Source organism: Vipera ursinii (assembly GCF_947247035.1).
Source record: "Vipera ursinii genome assembly, chromosome: 1".
NCBI lineage: Eukaryota > Metazoa > Chordata > Lepidosauria > Squamata > Viperidae > Vipera > Vipera ursinii.
In genome coordinates, this window is record NC_139512.1 from 176,336,748 (window position 1) to 176,355,721 (window position 18,974).

At 34.4% G+C, this 18,974-nt stretch overlaps 1 protein-coding gene across 1 annotated transcript in view; it reads right to left on the bottom strand.

Moving 5' to 3' along the window:
- Positions 1-17,563, bottom strand: part of RAPH1 (Ras association (RalGDS/AF-6) and pleckstrin homology domains 1) — a gene marked incomplete at its 5' end in the record, with an annotated part of 38,766 nt that extends 21,203 nt beyond the window's left edge. Inside the window, 4 exons of the mRNA XM_083367144.1 lie at positions 5,280-5,354; positions 15,061-15,581; positions 16,553-16,658; positions 17,444-17,563. Coding sequence (XP_083223270.1) covers positions 5,280-5,354; positions 15,061-15,581; positions 16,553-16,658; positions 17,444-17,563 — 822 coding nt within the window. The remainder of the gene's footprint in view (positions 1-5,279; positions 5,355-15,060; positions 15,582-16,552; positions 16,659-17,443) is intronic.
- Between the last annotated feature and the right edge of the window lie 1,411 nt (positions 17,564-18,974).

Below are 18,974 nucleotides of genomic sequence, written 5' to 3' on the forward strand. Positions count from 1 at the left end.
GTACACAAGGCCTCCCGGTCCAGATAGGGCCGCAACTGGTGCATATAACTTTAAAGGAAGAGTTAATGACAGGATTAAAATACAAATACTAAAAACAAAGGAACAGCCTATCTCTGCTAATTGCATCCCCAATTCTTTAATATTCAGAATTAAATCCAATCCTTAATGTTGCAGAGGAATAATTTGGTCCAGTGGTTAAGCGCAGGGGTGTCAAACTCAATTTCATTGAGGGCCGCATCAGCATTGCGGTTGCCCTCAGGGGGCCGAGCGGGTGTGGCCTGGGTGGGCGTGGCCTACTGGGTAGGCGTGGCTAAAGTGCGTATGGCCTACTGAGTGGGCATGGCTAGCTCTACATCGTTCGCATCAAGGGTGCCTATGGGGGCCTGGGCAGGAGTGGGACAGATCTGAGGGTCTCTGGCAGGAGGGTCTCTGGGCCAGGGCCAAGGCAGTGGGGGCCGTTCCCTCACTGTTTCCAGGATGGCTTTGCGGGCCGCATGAAACCACTTTGCGGGCCGGATCTGGCCCCCGGGCCTTGTGTTTGACATGTCTGGGCATCAAGCCTTAGACATGAAAGCCAGATGAATATTTTTTGGACCAGTCCCTATCTCTCAGCCCAATCAACCACACAGGGTTGTTAGGAAAATAGGAAGAGAAAGATATGATGGATATGTTTGCCACCTTGAGTTATTTGTAAAAATAACAAAGGTAGGATACAAATAAATAAGTAAAATAAAAATAAATTGGATATGAAATAATACCGGCTATCATTTCTCCATCAATATCAACTGTAATTCATTTTAACACCATTCTAGCAATACATGTTTGTTGTTGACATTTCAAAGGAAGTCCTACCAATGAATCATTGGAAGCCATTTAAATAATTATATTCAGATTTTAGTGAAGTAACAATATTTTGATAGGAATAGCTTCTTTTGGTGAACACATTCCACTCCTTCTTTCACTTTGGAGTGATTTCTTCAAAATGTAAAAATAATTTAGAATGAAAAAGTAGGAACAATTGCGTTTTTTTGTGGTGATTGAACTGTGAATAAAAAAGAAGCCACGTGTTCAGAGTGAGTTTACCACCTATCCAATATTTTAAGTTTCTTGTGCTAATTTGAGACTATTTTTTATTTTTTACACATTAAAGAACACAACATTTAATTGAAAAAAACCCTATTTTATCTTAAAATAATATTGATTGGTAAAACTAGCTAGCCAGCACGAGAATATTAGCCCAATTTAAATGCTGATAACTATTCTTCAAACATTTATAATAATTTAATTTGGGGTCACTCAGTTCATAATGAGTTAATAAGTCCATGCCTGTTTGCTTGATACTACAATCATTACTCCTGGAAAAAATCTGGCTACAAAATTGCTTTAAATTCTATGTGCTTCTAAAATGCAATCATCATCTCTCTCTCACCATTAAAAAATGTTTTTCAGACTGTATTTATTCTATAATTAAATGCTCTATAATCCAAAGCAACTCAAGGCAACATACAAAAAAGGATATAAAAAAAATCTGTCAATAAAACAATCTTTTTACATTTCCTCCTTTTTAATTGACAATAGCCCCATAAGCCAATTTTTAACACATATATGATACATTTTACAAGATATGAAGTATGAGCAAAAAAATCACAGGCAGTCTGTTTTCTGAACGAACTGAATTTGCCTTCAGAATGAGACATAGTTAATTGCACAATAAGACCACATGTGCACACACTTTTTTCTCCCCTATACAATTTAGTTTGATAAAGTTACACATATAGTTGCAAGAAATGAATTAATGCAACTGAAATATTGGTCTTTCTATTCAAGCACTGCTTAAATCTAGGCACAGTGACAAGCAATATAAGCAGATTTTTTTTTATTGCTCCCTGAATTTTTTACTGGATTGTTCAAGGAAAGTTAAAATGGTAGGTAGGAGTAAAGCATCTCTTAAAAAAGGTTGTTTTAGAGAACGGGGGAAAGAGAAGATAGGTTATCAAAAATCTAGCAGATAAAAATGACACCCATCTCCAAAAATGTTCAAATAAGTCATTCTGAATTAACTGGTTTCAGTTCTTAAAAAAACACTGGAAAGAGAACTTGATGAATTTAAACATATTGGCACAATTGCTTTCTCATTGCAGGACAATTCATTCTTCTTCTTATTTTAGATACTGGATAGATTTAAAATTTGATATAGTCACATACTTCTTTTGGGAGTTGTATAATTTGATATGACATATGGCTTCTTACCTATAGTACTTAGAGCACTTAAAGGGGTATGTGTAATGCATACTTTTCAGTAATAAAAATCTCTCTTTGAGAATAATTCAGAAACTCAGAATAATTCTTCATTCTCAACTATGATTCTTTTGATTTTTTGAAAACATTAAATAGCAGTTTGCTTATTTGTTATTTAACCAATTAAATGCATTTCATACTTCAGTAAAATAAAAAAAATGAAATTAAAGTTAAAGTGTAAAATAAAAAAGCTGAAGGTAAAAAGTTTTATTCTTTGTAAGGAGTTATGGTTATTAGTTATAAAATTCATCTTTTTAGAAACAGGTTTGCAAGAATACTGGAATGAAAACCATTTTGAATTAAAAAGTTTTAATTTATCATACATATAAATATTTGCTACATGTAGAAAACTAAATTAAAAATAATGCAGATTATTAGTATAGTCATTTGGTCTTCTGTATGTATTTTTCATTATCAGTATCTTTATTAAACAATATTAAATGATGCAATGATATTAATTGTAAATTTTCTCACTTCAAATTCAAGCTTATTTCAAAATTGGAAGTTGCATATTTATCTTGTGCTTTGGCATAAGCCTAACAAACACTTTTGAATCCTAGCAATTATTTTCATAAGATTTTTTCAAATTTCCTTAATCTACTTATAGCAGTGTTCCAATATCTCAGGGGTTGCTCAAGCAGGAAACTTTCAGTGTTGGAGCATTCACAACTTCTAGAGGCAAGTTGATCCACTGATTAATTGTTCTAACTGTCAGGAAGTTTCTCCTTAGTTCTAGGTTGCTTCTCTCCTTGACTAGTTTCCATCCGTTGCTTCTTGTCCTGCCTTCAGGTGCTTTGGAGAATAGCAACCCCTGAATTATATTTAAACCAGATATTGTGAAATACCAGAAAATGACTTTTGTTCTGGAATGCTAGTTTTATTTGCTACAAAGCATTAATGATGAGGTAAATAATATTTTAGTAAGTCTTTATATCCAGGAGATCCATATGGTAAAACATCACATAAACAGAATGTATTGTGAATTTCAAGACTACCTATCAAACTCCAGCACAATTTAATGAACTCATTGAAAATCAAATCAATTTTAAACTTACTGTATTAATTATTAAAATTGTAACTGCATAAATCTTAAGACTGCCTTAATATTTTCTGCTAAAGTGCAAATCTGATCAATTATGACCTTAAAAATGCTGCTATTTCACAATCTCTGGTTTAAACATATTTTCTCATCACTCTATGTAATGAGGACTCCAACCTGAAACTTTTGTTGTCTTCTGTAGCCTAGAACAAGAAGAGTTATGTGGCAAAGCTGCAGCACATTTAAATTCAGCTGCTGCATTCTATACCATCTATCCATGCTAACTAGCATGGAGAAACCCACCACAGAGTTAGTTTTTCCCAGATTATGCTAAAATAAATGTAGCAAAAACAAACAAACAAAAAAACATTTAGAGGCTTCATTATTTCCATTTATTTTAAATGAATTCTTGCCATTCAGCAAGTTCCGAACAATGACAGCTTCTCTCTAGAATAGAAAGTTATTGCTACAAATTAAACTAATATTATAATTTTCTGAGGGAGGGAAGAATTAACTTAATCTGTTGTGAGGAACACCATGCAGAATCTTGTTTCAACAGTAACATTTATTGCAACATAAGCTTTTATGAATTATAAATTCATATTTACAGGAATATGTAAATATTCCTTAAGTTAAGGAATAAATTAAACCTATGATACTCCCTTTCACAATCACACGGGACACCTATCTGTTTATGACAACAGATACAATGATATAGTCATGAGGTAAACCTTGTCATAGCCTGAGAAACTAACGTTGTCCCTGTATCTACTCTGACACTAGAAGACTTAATGTTATTAATTATAACAAGAATTCACAAATCTGATCATCATCCACTTCAATGTAGACATCATTACCACCAACAGCTGACCAAACTCTAGGGAGGACAACTGATATGGAAAATATAGGAAACATTAGCATCAGAAATTGTAATTTCCCCAAAGTAACTGAATACTTCAGCTTTCATGGATATTTTCTAACTGACCTCAAGATGCCAAAGGTTTAATGAGAGAATAACAATTAATTTTATGATAAAATAGTTGAGATGAAATTTACATGGATTAAACAGAGACAAAGATGATCAAACTTAATGACTCCTTTATCTCAATGGTGCAAGAATATCTGTCACACCAATATGTATACAGATTCTATTCAGAAGCCGTAACACTGAACATACTGGCAATATTTCATTTCCCTGTAACTTTCTTTTACTTTTTAATCTTCTCCCCACTTATGGGAAGGCTACAATTCTGAAAAAAATGCTCTAATAAAAGGAATTAGATTTTAAGATGTACAAAACTTTCAATTTCTCATATATCGATGACTAATCTCTATGTCTGTCTTTCTTGTCTAGTATCAAGAATATGCCAAATGATACATCTTGAAGATTAAGTTCATTCCATATAAATTATTTGTCTGCTTGTTCTTCTTGCTGGCCTTTAGCCATTATAAAGTTTTGATTTGATCTGATCTATGGTTGGCTTCATTTATCTACTGGAAATCAAATACTTTATTATTTGCTGTCACAATCTATTTCCTTGTTAACTGACAATGATTTTATACAATGATAACTACACAAAGATTTAAAATAAGAAAACTGATTGGAACATTAACATTTACTTATTAAACATATTTCCTTAAATAATTTCAGGACTATTTTGACATTCATTAAATCTACATGATTTCTGTATTTGTTTTAGGAAACCTGGCAACAATAAATACATTTAGATTCTAGGCAATATAACATTTTGATTTAACAAGGGAGAAAAACCATGCAAATATATTTCATGATGCCTTGCTCATCTTTGACCAGAGTAAAAATTATTTTCATAAAACAAAAGCTACTAGAAATAAAGTCCAAATTTACATACACACTACACAAATTCCATTTCTATCTAGGATTAAATGGTCACATGCAGGTGGGAAGTAAGTAGCATATCACCTTGGTCAGCAAATGAGAAGGCTTGCCTGCAATGTTTCTCAGAAGGAGGGAGGTTTCCCTGTCCAAATAGGAGTGCTTGTGCAGAAAAGAAAAGAAAACAAATTACCGTAAGTCACAAGAAAGCCAGTGCAGTCATTGTATAGTGTATGATCAGCAATAGATAAGAGCAACTTCTCTTCTTCATCTGAAGAACAAATAGGGTTCTAGGTATATTTTAAGCCAAGTATTAAGCAAGCTGCCAGAAGGGTGCCATAGTTTTAAAAACGTCTACAAATTCCTTTCCACCCCAATTCTAGCAACTATTCCTTAACAATTGTATAGAAATATTCTAGAACCTATGACAATGCCAACATACAATTTTAGCCTGAGTTTCACCCACATACTATAACAAGTATTTCAACCATTTAAAAACAATTTAATTTAATAACTATAGCTCTGTTCAGGAACGTATTATCCAGAATGCTCAGCTTTAATCTATTCCCACTGCCAATGCAACCATTTTCTATTTCTTCTATACTAGGGGAATTCAGTATATTCCAACTGTTATCATTTTTGTGGATAAACCTCTAGTACACTACTCTTGTAGGATGGAATGTGAACTCTTCTATTAGTGACCATTCAGACAAACTTTGTAAACAAAGGCTTCCAAGTAGTATTTTGCTTTCTCAATGCAGCACTGGAGGCAGGCCTAAGAAAGGCTGAAATGAGGACCTGGATGAGGATATTTAACTTTGGGTTAAAACTGAATTTCTCCTCACAAAGCTAGCTCACTGTTTCTATCTATCCCAGAAACTAATGGTAGAGCAAAACAGCTGCAGAGAATGCATTCCTCCTAGATGTTGGTAGAAATGGGCAATGACCAAACAAGAGATATATGGCCATAAACGAAGAATTTAGGTAGAATTTTTTTTTAAAGCACGGTACGAAGAACCTGGTTGACTAATCTCCAGGTAGCACAATTATTTTAAGCAGCTTATTCTTCCATGTCACTGCACCCTTGCATGTTTTAACAAACTTCCTTCAGCAATTCTTAAGGGCAGATAAACATTCTGCTCAGAGAAAAACTGTCCATGTGGGAAACTGCAAAAGACAACACTTTGTGCATATTTGTCTAATTCCTCTTCTATAGGGATATAACTACAGCACTTTTAACACAAAAATTTCCAGATGTTCTTAATGACTTTTAGGTAAATTATCTACTTGCAAAGATTCCAAAATAGCATGGCTAGTCTCATAGTTCTCTTTGGCAGTATAAGTGCGCATAGCAACAGAAAGGAGCAGAAAGTGCAGAAAGACAGAAATCAGGGGTCTTCCTTTTGTGTTTAAATATTTAAAAATATTTGCTTTCATTATTCTTGTTACTACCACTTTAAACCTACATTTTCCCCCCTTAGGTAATATATTAGGCAATGAACTAAGTAAAACCAGTGTGTTAAATAATCAGATTTAGCTGCAAAAATATGCAAACCAAAACAATTGAGGGCAAGCAAATATTTTAAGGGAAAGTGATAAAAACTCCAATAAAAAGCAAAGTAACAAAATTCTCTAACCATAATCATGTTCTTCTGGAAATATTGTTTAAAAGCGTACTTAGGTAATTTATTATGTTTTTGCTTAAGCTTACTTTAAGACTTTAATTTTGTAATAAAAAAATTGTTCATCTTTTTATGTTTTGGATGATATCTAGTAGTTAAGATACCAGGCTAGAAAATGGGAGGATGTATGTATGTATATATGTATGTATGAATAAATAAATTTTGTACCGGCATCTTAAACACATTGCCTATATAGTATATAGCACTGAAACACTGCTGATCAGTGCTAAATGTCACTTTAATAATTGAACATCAATTTTTAAAAATGAAAAATGATTAAGTACCTTAATATGCAGCTAGATACAGCTGTAATATGCTTAATTACAGATATACAATAAACAAAGGTACTATTGCTACTAACATTACCACCATCACTACCACAAAAATATTATTTTCAAACATTAAACTAGCCAATTTTAGATAACAATAAAAAAAAATCAGATAATTTACTAGTCAGGAGATGGCAGTAACGTGCTTAATCTAATCCTACACTGCAAAACCATTCAGAAGCCTCAGGATGAACAATCTATACTTGTTTCAGATTGTGACAAACAAGAAGTCAGCTGCAACATTTTGGGATCAGAATAAAAGTGCCTACTTCTGAACTAGATCTTATTTTGACTGAAACTGAAAAGACCTCCCTGTCAAAAGTACTATTTGAAGCCTGCAAAGTTAAAGGGGTGCTAAAATCAATCTCAACTATTAGGAATTGCATCTAAGCTATTTCTTAGCAGCATTACAAAAGTACAGTAGTTTGTCCAGCTTAAAAAAAAAAAACCTTCCCAGCTATCCCCCATGCAAAGATAACCCAGGGCTGAGCATGCTCAGTTTGTGTGATTGGCCATGGGAATTAGGTGCTGTCTTACCTTGGCCACGCTACAGAATTCTTTTGCTATTGCTTTCTTCCAGGGTGTGTTTTTTTGATTCCCTGGTTGATTTTACAAGCCAAGCACTGCGTGGCCACATGCTACTGGTCAGAAATGCTGTTTGGGCTGAAAATGGCAATGTTGCTAAATTACAGTCCAACACAAGTCTTAAAAGACTGCCAGTTTTTACCATGTTGTTTATCGTCATCAAAACTTGCCAAGCAAGATTTCCATATTTTATAATCTAATGCTTTTGAGATGAACCGTACTGGAGAGATTGCACCTTCGTCTATACACGTTATGGATTTTAATTCAATTACCAAAATTTTATTCAACCTAGCAGTTTAAGTGATTCAAAAGGATGAGAAGCACAAATGTTACTGTACTGCTAAACCAATTAAGAGTTTATAGCAGAAGTGGGTAGCACAGAGCCACATACTCCCGCATAGCCTCTGATCACAATTGACAACAAAATACAGCAATACACTGTTGGGAAATAGACAAAGCCTGTATGAAACCTATCTGGAATAAATAAGCTTACTATTATTTTTTTTAAAAATGGAAGAAAAACAACATTTTAACAGAAGAACAGAGTCACCTATCAAACCAGGAGCATGGAAGGTAACCAGAAAATCCTTACATCGTGTGCTCTCCAACCACCCTGAATTATTATTCCATCCTTCTGTCCATCAACAGTATTAACCACAGGCCCAACCACCAATGAATTGCCTACCCTACTTTACAAATGTACTTGCTTTCTCCCATAAAAAAACTGCCTAAAATTTGAGATCTGGAGAGACTGACTCTTCTCAGAGCTTCCTCATCTATGAGACTCATTTTTGGGGGGTGTATTTTAGTTCCAGAGCACCTGTATTTAAATATTTAGCTCTACATACCAGGAAAAATACACACAGTATCCACACTGGCCTTTTAAATCATTTTTCTGGTTTTCATGTTATCAACTTTTCAAATTTAATTTGACAATGGATTTGGGTTTTTGTTTCTATTAACTGATTAACTCATTGCTTTGATTCTTTTAATGTTTATTTCATTATTTGAAAAAGTGTTCTGAGAAAGGAAGTAGAACTTGCCCTCTTCTGAGTTATCACTTTAATAAATGCACCCTGTAATAGTGATGACACAAATTTTAAAATAAGGGCTGAATCAGTTATACTGAGATTGCTAGAAAGACAGGGAAACTGCTGACTTGTTTTATGCAGAACATGCTTTGCTAAGAAATGCTATGACTCAAAATACGTCAGCGTATTAAAAAAAGATGCAGCCAACTCTTTCCTAGCCTTTTTCTTCAGCTTCTCAAGATTGCATGCAAGTCACGGTGACAGGTTAATATGTGACCAAAACCCCCTATGAGTGACTTTCCTTGGATATTATTTAAAAACAAATACTGGAATGAAGTCAAAAGCTTAATAAAGAGCAAATTTTTTACAGCTGTATTATTTTGATTTCTTTCTGCAAACAAAGCTTTTAAAATGTTTGTTTAAATAACTGAATAAATAAATAGCACATAAAATATAAATTATAAAGAGCTTGTTAGCTGCCAAAACCATGCCCCCAATAAGCATGAAATTTTAAGATTTATGATTCCCTATAGGTGGAACTCTTTGCTCCATAGAGACTGTTGTAAATGAAAGTGACTTAAAAAAACTATCGACAATATGTACTCATTGGGGGTTTTATTAGAGAGCCTCTGCTCATTAGGCTTCGAAAATGCTGGAAGTGCTCTCAAGCAAAGGATCTGGATCTAAATTGGATCTTCCAACCAATTTAAGGTTAGGTTCCAGACCTATAGTTTGGGGGATGCTTCCAAAAGGAGTTGTGCCAGCCTATCTATCATCCATTACAAAATAGTACTGACATTTCATAGGGCATTTACCTCAGCCACGCCAAAGGCAATGTGCTCACCAGTCCTCCTTGGATACTATAAGGATATCTCCGTATGACATTCCATATGCCCCTGTAAAGAAGGCTCAGTAGCATTTCTGAGCCATCTCCTCCTTTCCTGATCCCTTTTTAAGGACTCTCATCTATCCATCTAGAAGAATTTCCAGGCATTTCTTCTATTCACCTTATTTGTAGGTAAAGTAAATTCTTGTATTTGCTTGAATTTTGTTTATTTTACTTTATTTTACTCTGCTACTTTACAACCTTTTTATGTTATATTTTTTACACTTTACACTTTGTTATATTTATTTAATTCCATTTATATCCCACCCTTCTCCGAAGACTCAGGGCGGCTTACAAGCTTAGCAGTAGCCTTCATTCTATGTATATGCCTGCTTATTAGGGCTTTCACCCCCCCCCCAAGCGGCATTATTACAAAGTCAGCTTATTGCCCCCAACAATCTGGGTCCTCATTTTACCTACCTCGGAAGGATGGAAGGCTGAGTCAACCTTGAGCCTGGTGGGACTCGAACCTGCACTAATTGCAGGCAGCTGGTGTTACTTAAGGAAGCATTACATCACACACATACAAACACATACAAACAAGCGCTGTTATTTCAGACCCAGTGTCAGCAAAAATCCATTATGGTTACCAGAGATAACAATATACAGGTGGTCCTTGACTTACAACCATTCTTTTAATGACCGTTCAAAGTTACAATAGCACTGAAAAAAGTGACTTATAACCAGTTCTCGCACTGTCGCAGCATGTATTTACGATGGCTGCAGCACCCCAGAGTCATATGATCACCCTTTATAACCTTCCCAGCTGACTTCCAACAAAGGCAAGGGCAAGCTGGATTCACTTAATGACCTTGTGATTCACTTAACAACTGCAGTGATTTGCTTAACAATCATGCCAAAAAATGTTGTGAAATGTAAAATCATTAACAACCAACTTCCTTAGCATAGGAAATTGAAGTTCCAATTGAGGACTACCCTGTACAAGGTTTATCTTGCTGGTTTTTTGGTGGTAGCAAGTAAAAGACAGATACAAAGGTTTTTAAAAGTACCTTAATTTTTATGATATTTGACAATAAGGCATTTAGAAAAAATATGCAATTAATATGATTTTGGAAAAATCTATTGGAGAGCACATGTAAATTTGTGTCACGTCTCCGGCTAAAATATTTTACAAGAATCAAAAGAGAGACCTTTCTTTTCTTTTTGTTAAAACTTAAGAAATACTATTTATTGTATATGCAGATGTTTCTGCTGATTAGATGTCTTCATGACACCATTTTCCCCATTGCTAGTATATTTTATCTTATGCTTAACTAACCTGATTTCACAAATAAATCCATAAACAAACAAACAAACAGTTATTTCAGACCCAGTGTCAGCAAAAGTCCATTATGGTTACCAGAGATAACAACACACCGATTTTAGCTTTGATGAAATAAATCAGCTTTACTTTTCATCCTCTTACTTCTAACAATCTTAATCTTTGGTCCATTAACAAAATGTAACACAACTTGATTTCTTTTCATTTTTTCTTTATCCATTCTCCTGATATTTTTCAAAAGTTTAGCAAACCCTTGTAAATCCAATATAAAACAACTATCCGGGTCACTCTCCTGGATTATTGTTTGTATATCCCTTTTAATTATTAAGACATCAGCTGGTTTCCTTTATATGACCAGTATATTATCTTTTTCCATGTCATTCTTGCCATTCATTTGTGAATCCACTTTCAACTCTGTTTCTTGTCATGCAGAACTTGGTCCTCTTCCACAACATCTTTTAGGCACTATTGACTTCTGAGTCCATTGTTTAAACATATCCTTGTTAGACTATTTTGCTTCATTCTATAATTGTAAGTTGAGTTTATCAACTTCTTTCTTTAGCCAACTATAAGATACAGCTGACCCGTAGAGGTGGCTGACAAAGTAGGAAGACATCCCTGTCCTGTATGTCTCTTTGCTCTCTTAGTTTCAGTTTTAGTACACTTTTTAATAATATTTTAATCTTTGTAGTTTTAATGTTTAAATATTTTAATTATTTTTTTATTGTTTTATAACTTATAAGCTGCCCAGGGTCAATTTCTAGGGGATTTTAGATTTATATAAATAATAAAATCATGAAAGCTGCTTATAATTATATTAGGAGGCAATTAAAACAAGAATAGAATAATTAAAATTCAAAGTTAAAAAGGCAGGGGTATGTGTGATGTCAGGATACACAGATGAATGGGGCAGAGCTTGTATTGTGTCTGATATTTTTGCCATTTTCCCTCTCCCCCAATGCCACTCTCTTATGCTTACAAACTAGGGATATACATAGTCATCCAAAGGACACAGTGTAGTTCTCAGAAACTCTTCAAACATTTTTGTAGAATTTGGGTTAGATTGTTTTGCAATAATATCTATTCTCTCCTGTATACCAACCTATCTAACAGTCTTTGATCTGCTACCACATTTAGCTGCCATTTGCCTATCTAGCAGACACAGCCTATTCAAGCAGAGGCACACTAAGTATAGCTGCATCCTTGCTTTCCTCAGCCAAGTGCTTGGGTAACTATACTCAATCCTCCAGCAACTCCCTTCTTTTCATATTTCTTTCCCTACTTGTTCATTTGACAAATTAGCCAATTCTGATTTCTACTACCACCATACCACTTGGCTACTACATATTGAGGAAAGTATGCTTCTCACTTGCTAAGCTGCATTCCTACTGATTTTCTTTCCTCCTTCTTAATTATTATTTTTTGTTTTACTGATGACACTGCCTTGATCCTTTCCAATTCAAAAACAACTAACATAATGGAAAATACAGATTATACTTCTGACCCTCTCATATATTAAGTACTCTTCTATCATTAGCACCATGCTTAATAAGAAATTAAACCTCTAAAGAAAAGGAAACTATGAATCACATCTTCTCTCATTAACATCTTTTAAAGTGAAGGAGAGCAAATTCTGATCAGGAACCAGCAACACTAAACAGTAATGTAGGAGTAAAATCACAGGTTTAAAACATGTTAGGCAATATTCATCTCAGTGTAAGTGGACTGCCACTCAGAATATTCTTTACCCTTTCCCTCTTTTTGAGTTTCATTTGTCATTCTGACATTTATGATGCTCACATTGATGTAGATCAAAATCATATTAATAATCATATTCCTAACCTTAATACAAAAAGAATTGCAAATAAGGAAAAATTTCTACATTTTATTTCTAAAGAAACAAAATTACTTTTAACATAGATTTTGGGACAAAGGAAATTTAGTAATTTAGGAATGATGGATTTTGTACACTTTACAAAATAAACAAGAATCTGGAATGACTTTCCCTTCCTAACAAACGAGATCAGATGAATTTAAATCACAGTGTAATCACTGAGATTTATGGAGTATTGATAGCACATAAAGATAGAGAGGAAAATCATGATTTAGGGCTGTTGGTTAATTCAAGGTAACTTAAGCTTCTTTAATCCCCCACCACAATATTTTTCCAGATTCCCCCAAAATGTAGAACAGGAAATGGAGAAAGTGGGGAATTGGAGGATTGCCCATCTATTTATTACATACATACAGTATGTCATAAACTATTCAAATTCACAGTAGCTTATTAAAAATAAAATAAAACATCAGTGCAAACAATAAAACATGCATTAGCCAACTCATTCATCAGGTCAGCTGGAAAAAGCCATGTTTGTGGGTTCAGTGCAGTGATTAGGATTAGTCCTGCAATCACTTTTGATAATTAGATGAAGGCATTTGATGAAATTAGTGTTAATAATTCATGTTATCACTGCTATAACAGGCTTGTCCTGTTCTTGCAAGAATATGAAATTTATTTTCTTAAAATGAGGTCAGTACATTTAAAATCTTTTTCGCATAATAGAGAATAAGTCAAAGAATGTTTAATAAAGGTTGTCCACCATTATTATCCTACCAGAAATGCAAATCAGAAACTGGAACATTAACTCATATATAATGTTCTAGGTTTGTCCTAGGATTACCAATCTGAGATAGAAATCCATAGAATTATTAACATGATTATAGATCACGTTACATGTCAAAAACGTTACAATGTTACTATGTTTATCTCGATTGTATCTTAGGGCTTGGAATCTATAAAACAAAAGAAGAATGTGTGTGTATGTGTGTGTACTGAATACTGGAAGAATAAATCTATATTTAATCTCTGGAAATGAATCGTTGATATATATTACATGTCAACATTTAAATGAAGTTATTCATTTTAGAAAGGGATAAGAAGACAGACTTTCAAGTTGTTTGTACAGATTTTCAGGTTGGTTTTTTTTCATGATATAATTTATAAAGGAGAATATTTGCAGCTCAGGGTTGACATGAGGGGTCCTTGATGCTCTCTGAGCTTTCTTGCAGACGTTTCCTTACCCAAACTAGGTAAAATCATCAGTGCTAGCCCTGATCACTAGTATTCATGATGTTACCTAGTTTGGGTAAGGAAACATCTGCAAGAAAACGAGCAAGCTCAGAGAGCACCAAGGACCCCTCATGATACAATTGTTCAGGCCTTGTTTTTTCCCTAAGAACAGCCCACAATCAAAGAATTGGCTAGTAAGAACAGCATATAAAATTCAGCACATACAGAACACCAAAACCTCATTACCTCTTAATAACCATTTCAGGACTGGTATATTTTTCCTTCATTGAGAATCTATTCATTCTCAAATTCCAGGCTCTTTTTACTTGTTTCTTCTTCAGGCTTCTACATTTTTCATCTCTTTTAGTTCAGACAATATCTCTTTCTCCATTATTTGTTCTATTGCATTCGATACCTCAGTTTTCCTCTTTGCGGTCACTATTCAGTTTACCAGTCCATACTCTCCCCAACATGGCTCAATTTTCAAAAGAATTCATGCAAAGTTATGAAGTCAACTAGACTGATATCCATCCTCACTGAATGATTCTGGTCTTTTTCTTTGCAATTTTGGTCAATGGAAAGGTCTGTGCCATAAGAGCAACTTAGCCAACATCAGAACACTGTGCACTGTAGACTGCACTAGCTAATATAAAATTGTGTTTTTTTGTTTCAGATAATACCAACATCTATACCATAAAAATGGATGCTTCTATATCTTGGGGAAGCCCATATTTAAAATCCTTAGCTGCGCAAACAAATAAGCAGTGTTATTAAAAAGGTAGTTTAAAATTAAATATCACTTTGCTCTTATATCTAAGCACATATCATCATAACCATTAATAAAATTTCTTATGGGTGTCCTCTCTAGAAGACTCCTATGCAGCAACCTTTAAGAGGAAAACAGGAAAATAGTAAAACCTGTCTCTTTATTTTATAAAGGGCTCAAAATGAACCAATAAATTATATTTTAAAACTTAATTGCTACGAACAATCAATCATAGTTTACCTCACTGATGGGCTGCCCCTGTGAAGTCAGCTCCAACTCTTGAGGTCTTGTCATCTTGTCAATGTCCAGGGAGTCCATACTGGATGCTGCAGATGTGATACTAGATCGGGAGGAATTACTGATAGAACGGACTTCAGCATCACTCACAGTACCGGCTGATGCTGTCCTCCTATGCTGGATAGTAACTACAGGTTTGCTATCTTCAATTATAGATTGCTGAGCTGCTTCATCCATACTCAGAGACGCTTTCTCTAACTGCGCAGTAATGTCATCCAGGGAGAAGATAGCATGTGAAGGCTTTGTTACTTGACTAGATGAAGATAATCCTTTCATGCTACTGTGCTTGGAAGAGAGTCGGCTACCACTTGATGGTTTCTGAGTCATTTTCCCTTCTATGGGAAAACATTTCATTGATGCACTGTTGGTAGACTGTGATCCAATGCTGCTGAGCTCCTGCTCTATGGAACAAAGATCTGCCATAAGAGCATCAAGATCTACAGTCTCACCTTGGTTCAAGGCTTCTGCAGTGAATGACAAGAACATAAACAATATTCCAATTTCAATTATCAGGTTCCACTATATCAAAGACATTTTAGTTTTATTAGATTTACTTGATTAGGTGGGCCATGCAAATCCATCAAAAAGAGGTTCTTTGGATTTTTTTTCTTCTGAAATTAAAACAGTTATCTTTTTTTTAGAATCATGCATCAGGTTCAAAAGCTGATCACAAGTGTCTCTGCAGGCACCTTTATGCACAGCCAGTTTGTTTTTCTGGGGGAAAGAAAGATGAAGTAGCTGTGTATACACATGCACGCAAGAATAGCAGCAGTATGGGAAGATATGTGACTGTCTTAACAATAATATTGATCAATTTATGGAAATCATTGTCAGGCTTTCAATTTTTATTGCATGGGCTGTTTTTGCATATAATGTTAAGAAAAAAATGTTTTAACTATGGTCTGATAAACAAGTTAATGCTATATTTGTAGATAAGTAAAGAAATAATGAATTCCTCATGTCCTAATTTGTTTTATCCATAATTTCCACTTCCCAGAGGAAATGGTCAGAGAATAAATTAACTAATTAGCCTGGATTCAAATATAAATCAAGCCATATTTAGAACAAGTCAGAATTCACATGCCAATAAACAATGCTTATGGAGAATATTCTACTGACAGAACAAACAATATTCTTTATGGGTGAATTCATATATCATGCTGGGTCAAAACCAAATCAATTACATTATGGCTTAGCATTATGTGTAAATCAAACTATTAATTCATCTGATATGGGTTTAAATTATTTCTACTCCATAAAATTTTATCAATACCTTATAAAAATTTCAACAGAGAAATTGTCTTTAGAAAAATAGTATGTACTGTATGCTTATAGACGAAGTAATAAGTTTCAACAGGATTTTTTGGTTGTTTTATACTCAAATATATAATTTAAATTATTTCACCTATGGGAAAAAATAATCAATCTATCTTACCATTCAGGTTGTACATGGAAAAACGATAAGAGAAGTTGGCAATATTAGCATCCTGGCGAAGGGGGGATCTTTTAACTGGTTCCACAGGCTTGTCTGTATCCAAACTCTAAATAAATGAATTTGAGAAAAATAATCAAATATAAAAATGAACATAAGGAAACAATTACATTTATGCTGGTCCACTCACATTGACAGGGTTTTTTTCTTAGAAAGGTTTGTATGTACAAAATGTTTAATGGCTACCAATAATTAATCTAGATCAAAATAGAATATTTTTATGGATACAGGCAAAGAAAAATGCCCTAGTGTTTGGAAGTGTATTCATTGGGGGAAAGGGAAATGGGGAATTTGTTGTCCATCTCCTTTTCTGGCCCATTGCCTTGTTGCCTAGGGATAGGGGATTACTGGAGACTCGGGAATTATATAATAAGCCAGAAATCCAAACTCGGACAAAATATTAAGCATACCAAACTGCTAGAGGTTTTTTAGCCTGGTGAGCTGCTTCCAGAGATAGGAAGAACTACATAAGAGCAATCAATCTATCTTGCTGATATTATCAAGCAATATTATCAAGAGCGTTACCCTAAACCAGAGTTAGGCAACCTTGGCTCTTTTATGACTCGTGAACTTCAACTCCCAGAATTTCTGAGTCAGCCTGACTCAGGAATTCTGGGAGTTGAAGTCCACGAGTCATAAAAGAGCCAAGGTTGCCTACCCCTGCCCTAAACCAATCTGCTAGTGGATTGCAGCAGTCACATTGGCTAGAACTAAGGACATTTTTACTATAGACACATTCTCAGGATGGAAGTTACAGAAAGCTGTTATAGTAAAAAACAGTGATCTCTTTTATTGTTTGAATCTCATAGCATTATATATAAAAAAACCTTTAACCTGTGTGAGTTTATCCAACTCTCCAAGCCAAGCACCAAACATCTTATCCAGATCCTGATCTTCTTTATCACTATCTTCCTCTGCACCATGATCAAGTTCTTCATCTGAGAGCTGTTCCATCTAAAAGAGAAAATGATTTTTAGAAATGTAAAGTCTTTAGGTGTTATCTGCCATATCATTTGTTCCCACCTACATTAGCAAGAGTGAATAATAGTGGAGTTGAAATATAAAGGTGAATGTACATGTCCCAGGATAATGCTGCAGGATCCAATCTGTCGGTCATCAGGAGTGAAATTTCACTGAGTTGAAATATCTTAGAAGTTGTTCTATCCATCCCTGATTTTTGCTTCTTGCAAACTGCACATTCCATAAGCCAATACGACTAGTTGGCATATATCTCAGTTTTTCATAGCAGCAAGCCAAAACTATTATTGCTCTTTTCTTTGTATTCCTATTTGGCATAGCTGCATGCTCACTACTCTTTGCCATTCTGTTTCCCATTCTTCCGTAATCTCTTTTTCTTCTCTAAATGCTTAAAGCCTGTTTCACCTTTAAGGAACATTGCTACTCACTGTCAAGTAAATGTCATATAAAGCTTGAAGAAAACCTCTATGTCATTTTAGTTTGGAAGAAAGAGGAAGACATTGGCAAAAATAGATAGATAAATACATAGAATGAAGGCTATTGCTAAGCACATTGATTTGTGCTTTAAACTGTAAGCCGGCCTGAGTCTTCGGAGAAGGGCGGGATATAAATGGGATTAAAATAAAAAATAAAAATAAATAAAACATATTTTTTTTCCCAACATTGAAATTGCAACTTCTGATGCTGGTCTTAATAAATCTAAATAATGGAGATCTTAAGCTTAGAAATATTTTGTCATTAAAACAATGAGATTTTTTCCCACACTATTCTTCTTGCTTAGAAAATAGTTTATAAGCATATAAGCTAATACTAATGCATCTGTGTTGCAACAGCATTCAGTGTTTAAATTACAGCGCCACCCTATGCCTGATGATGCTCCTCCTGCCACCCATTGCTGCGGGCTGGACTGGCCAGATGTGGTCTGCTGGCTGTAAAATGCCCAGATCTGCATTAGACCAAACTGGGAGCAGTAGATAGCAATTTTGCATTCAGAATGCCAACATTTCTGGATAGTAATTTTCCCAGTGTTACTCTATAGCTGTAGAACTTCATTTGTATGTTAATATGAACTGACTCTATAGAATGGAATTTCAAATATAGACTAAAAGTACTCATCGTTACTCTGCTGTTTTTAATGATATGCAATAACACGGATTCTTTCTGTTCTTTGTCAGAAGTTTTTTAATGATTTAACATCTTCATATATTTCGTCTCATTGTTGCAACATTGTTGTCATGAGCTTTGCCTTAAAATCCAGCATGTAAATGTGCTGAATTGTAAGGATTCAAAATTGTTTTAAGGTGTTCCATGTTATACATATAAATGTAAAATATAAATTTGCCAAGCCAATTTCTAAGTAAACATTAATTATATGCTAGACCTGGAC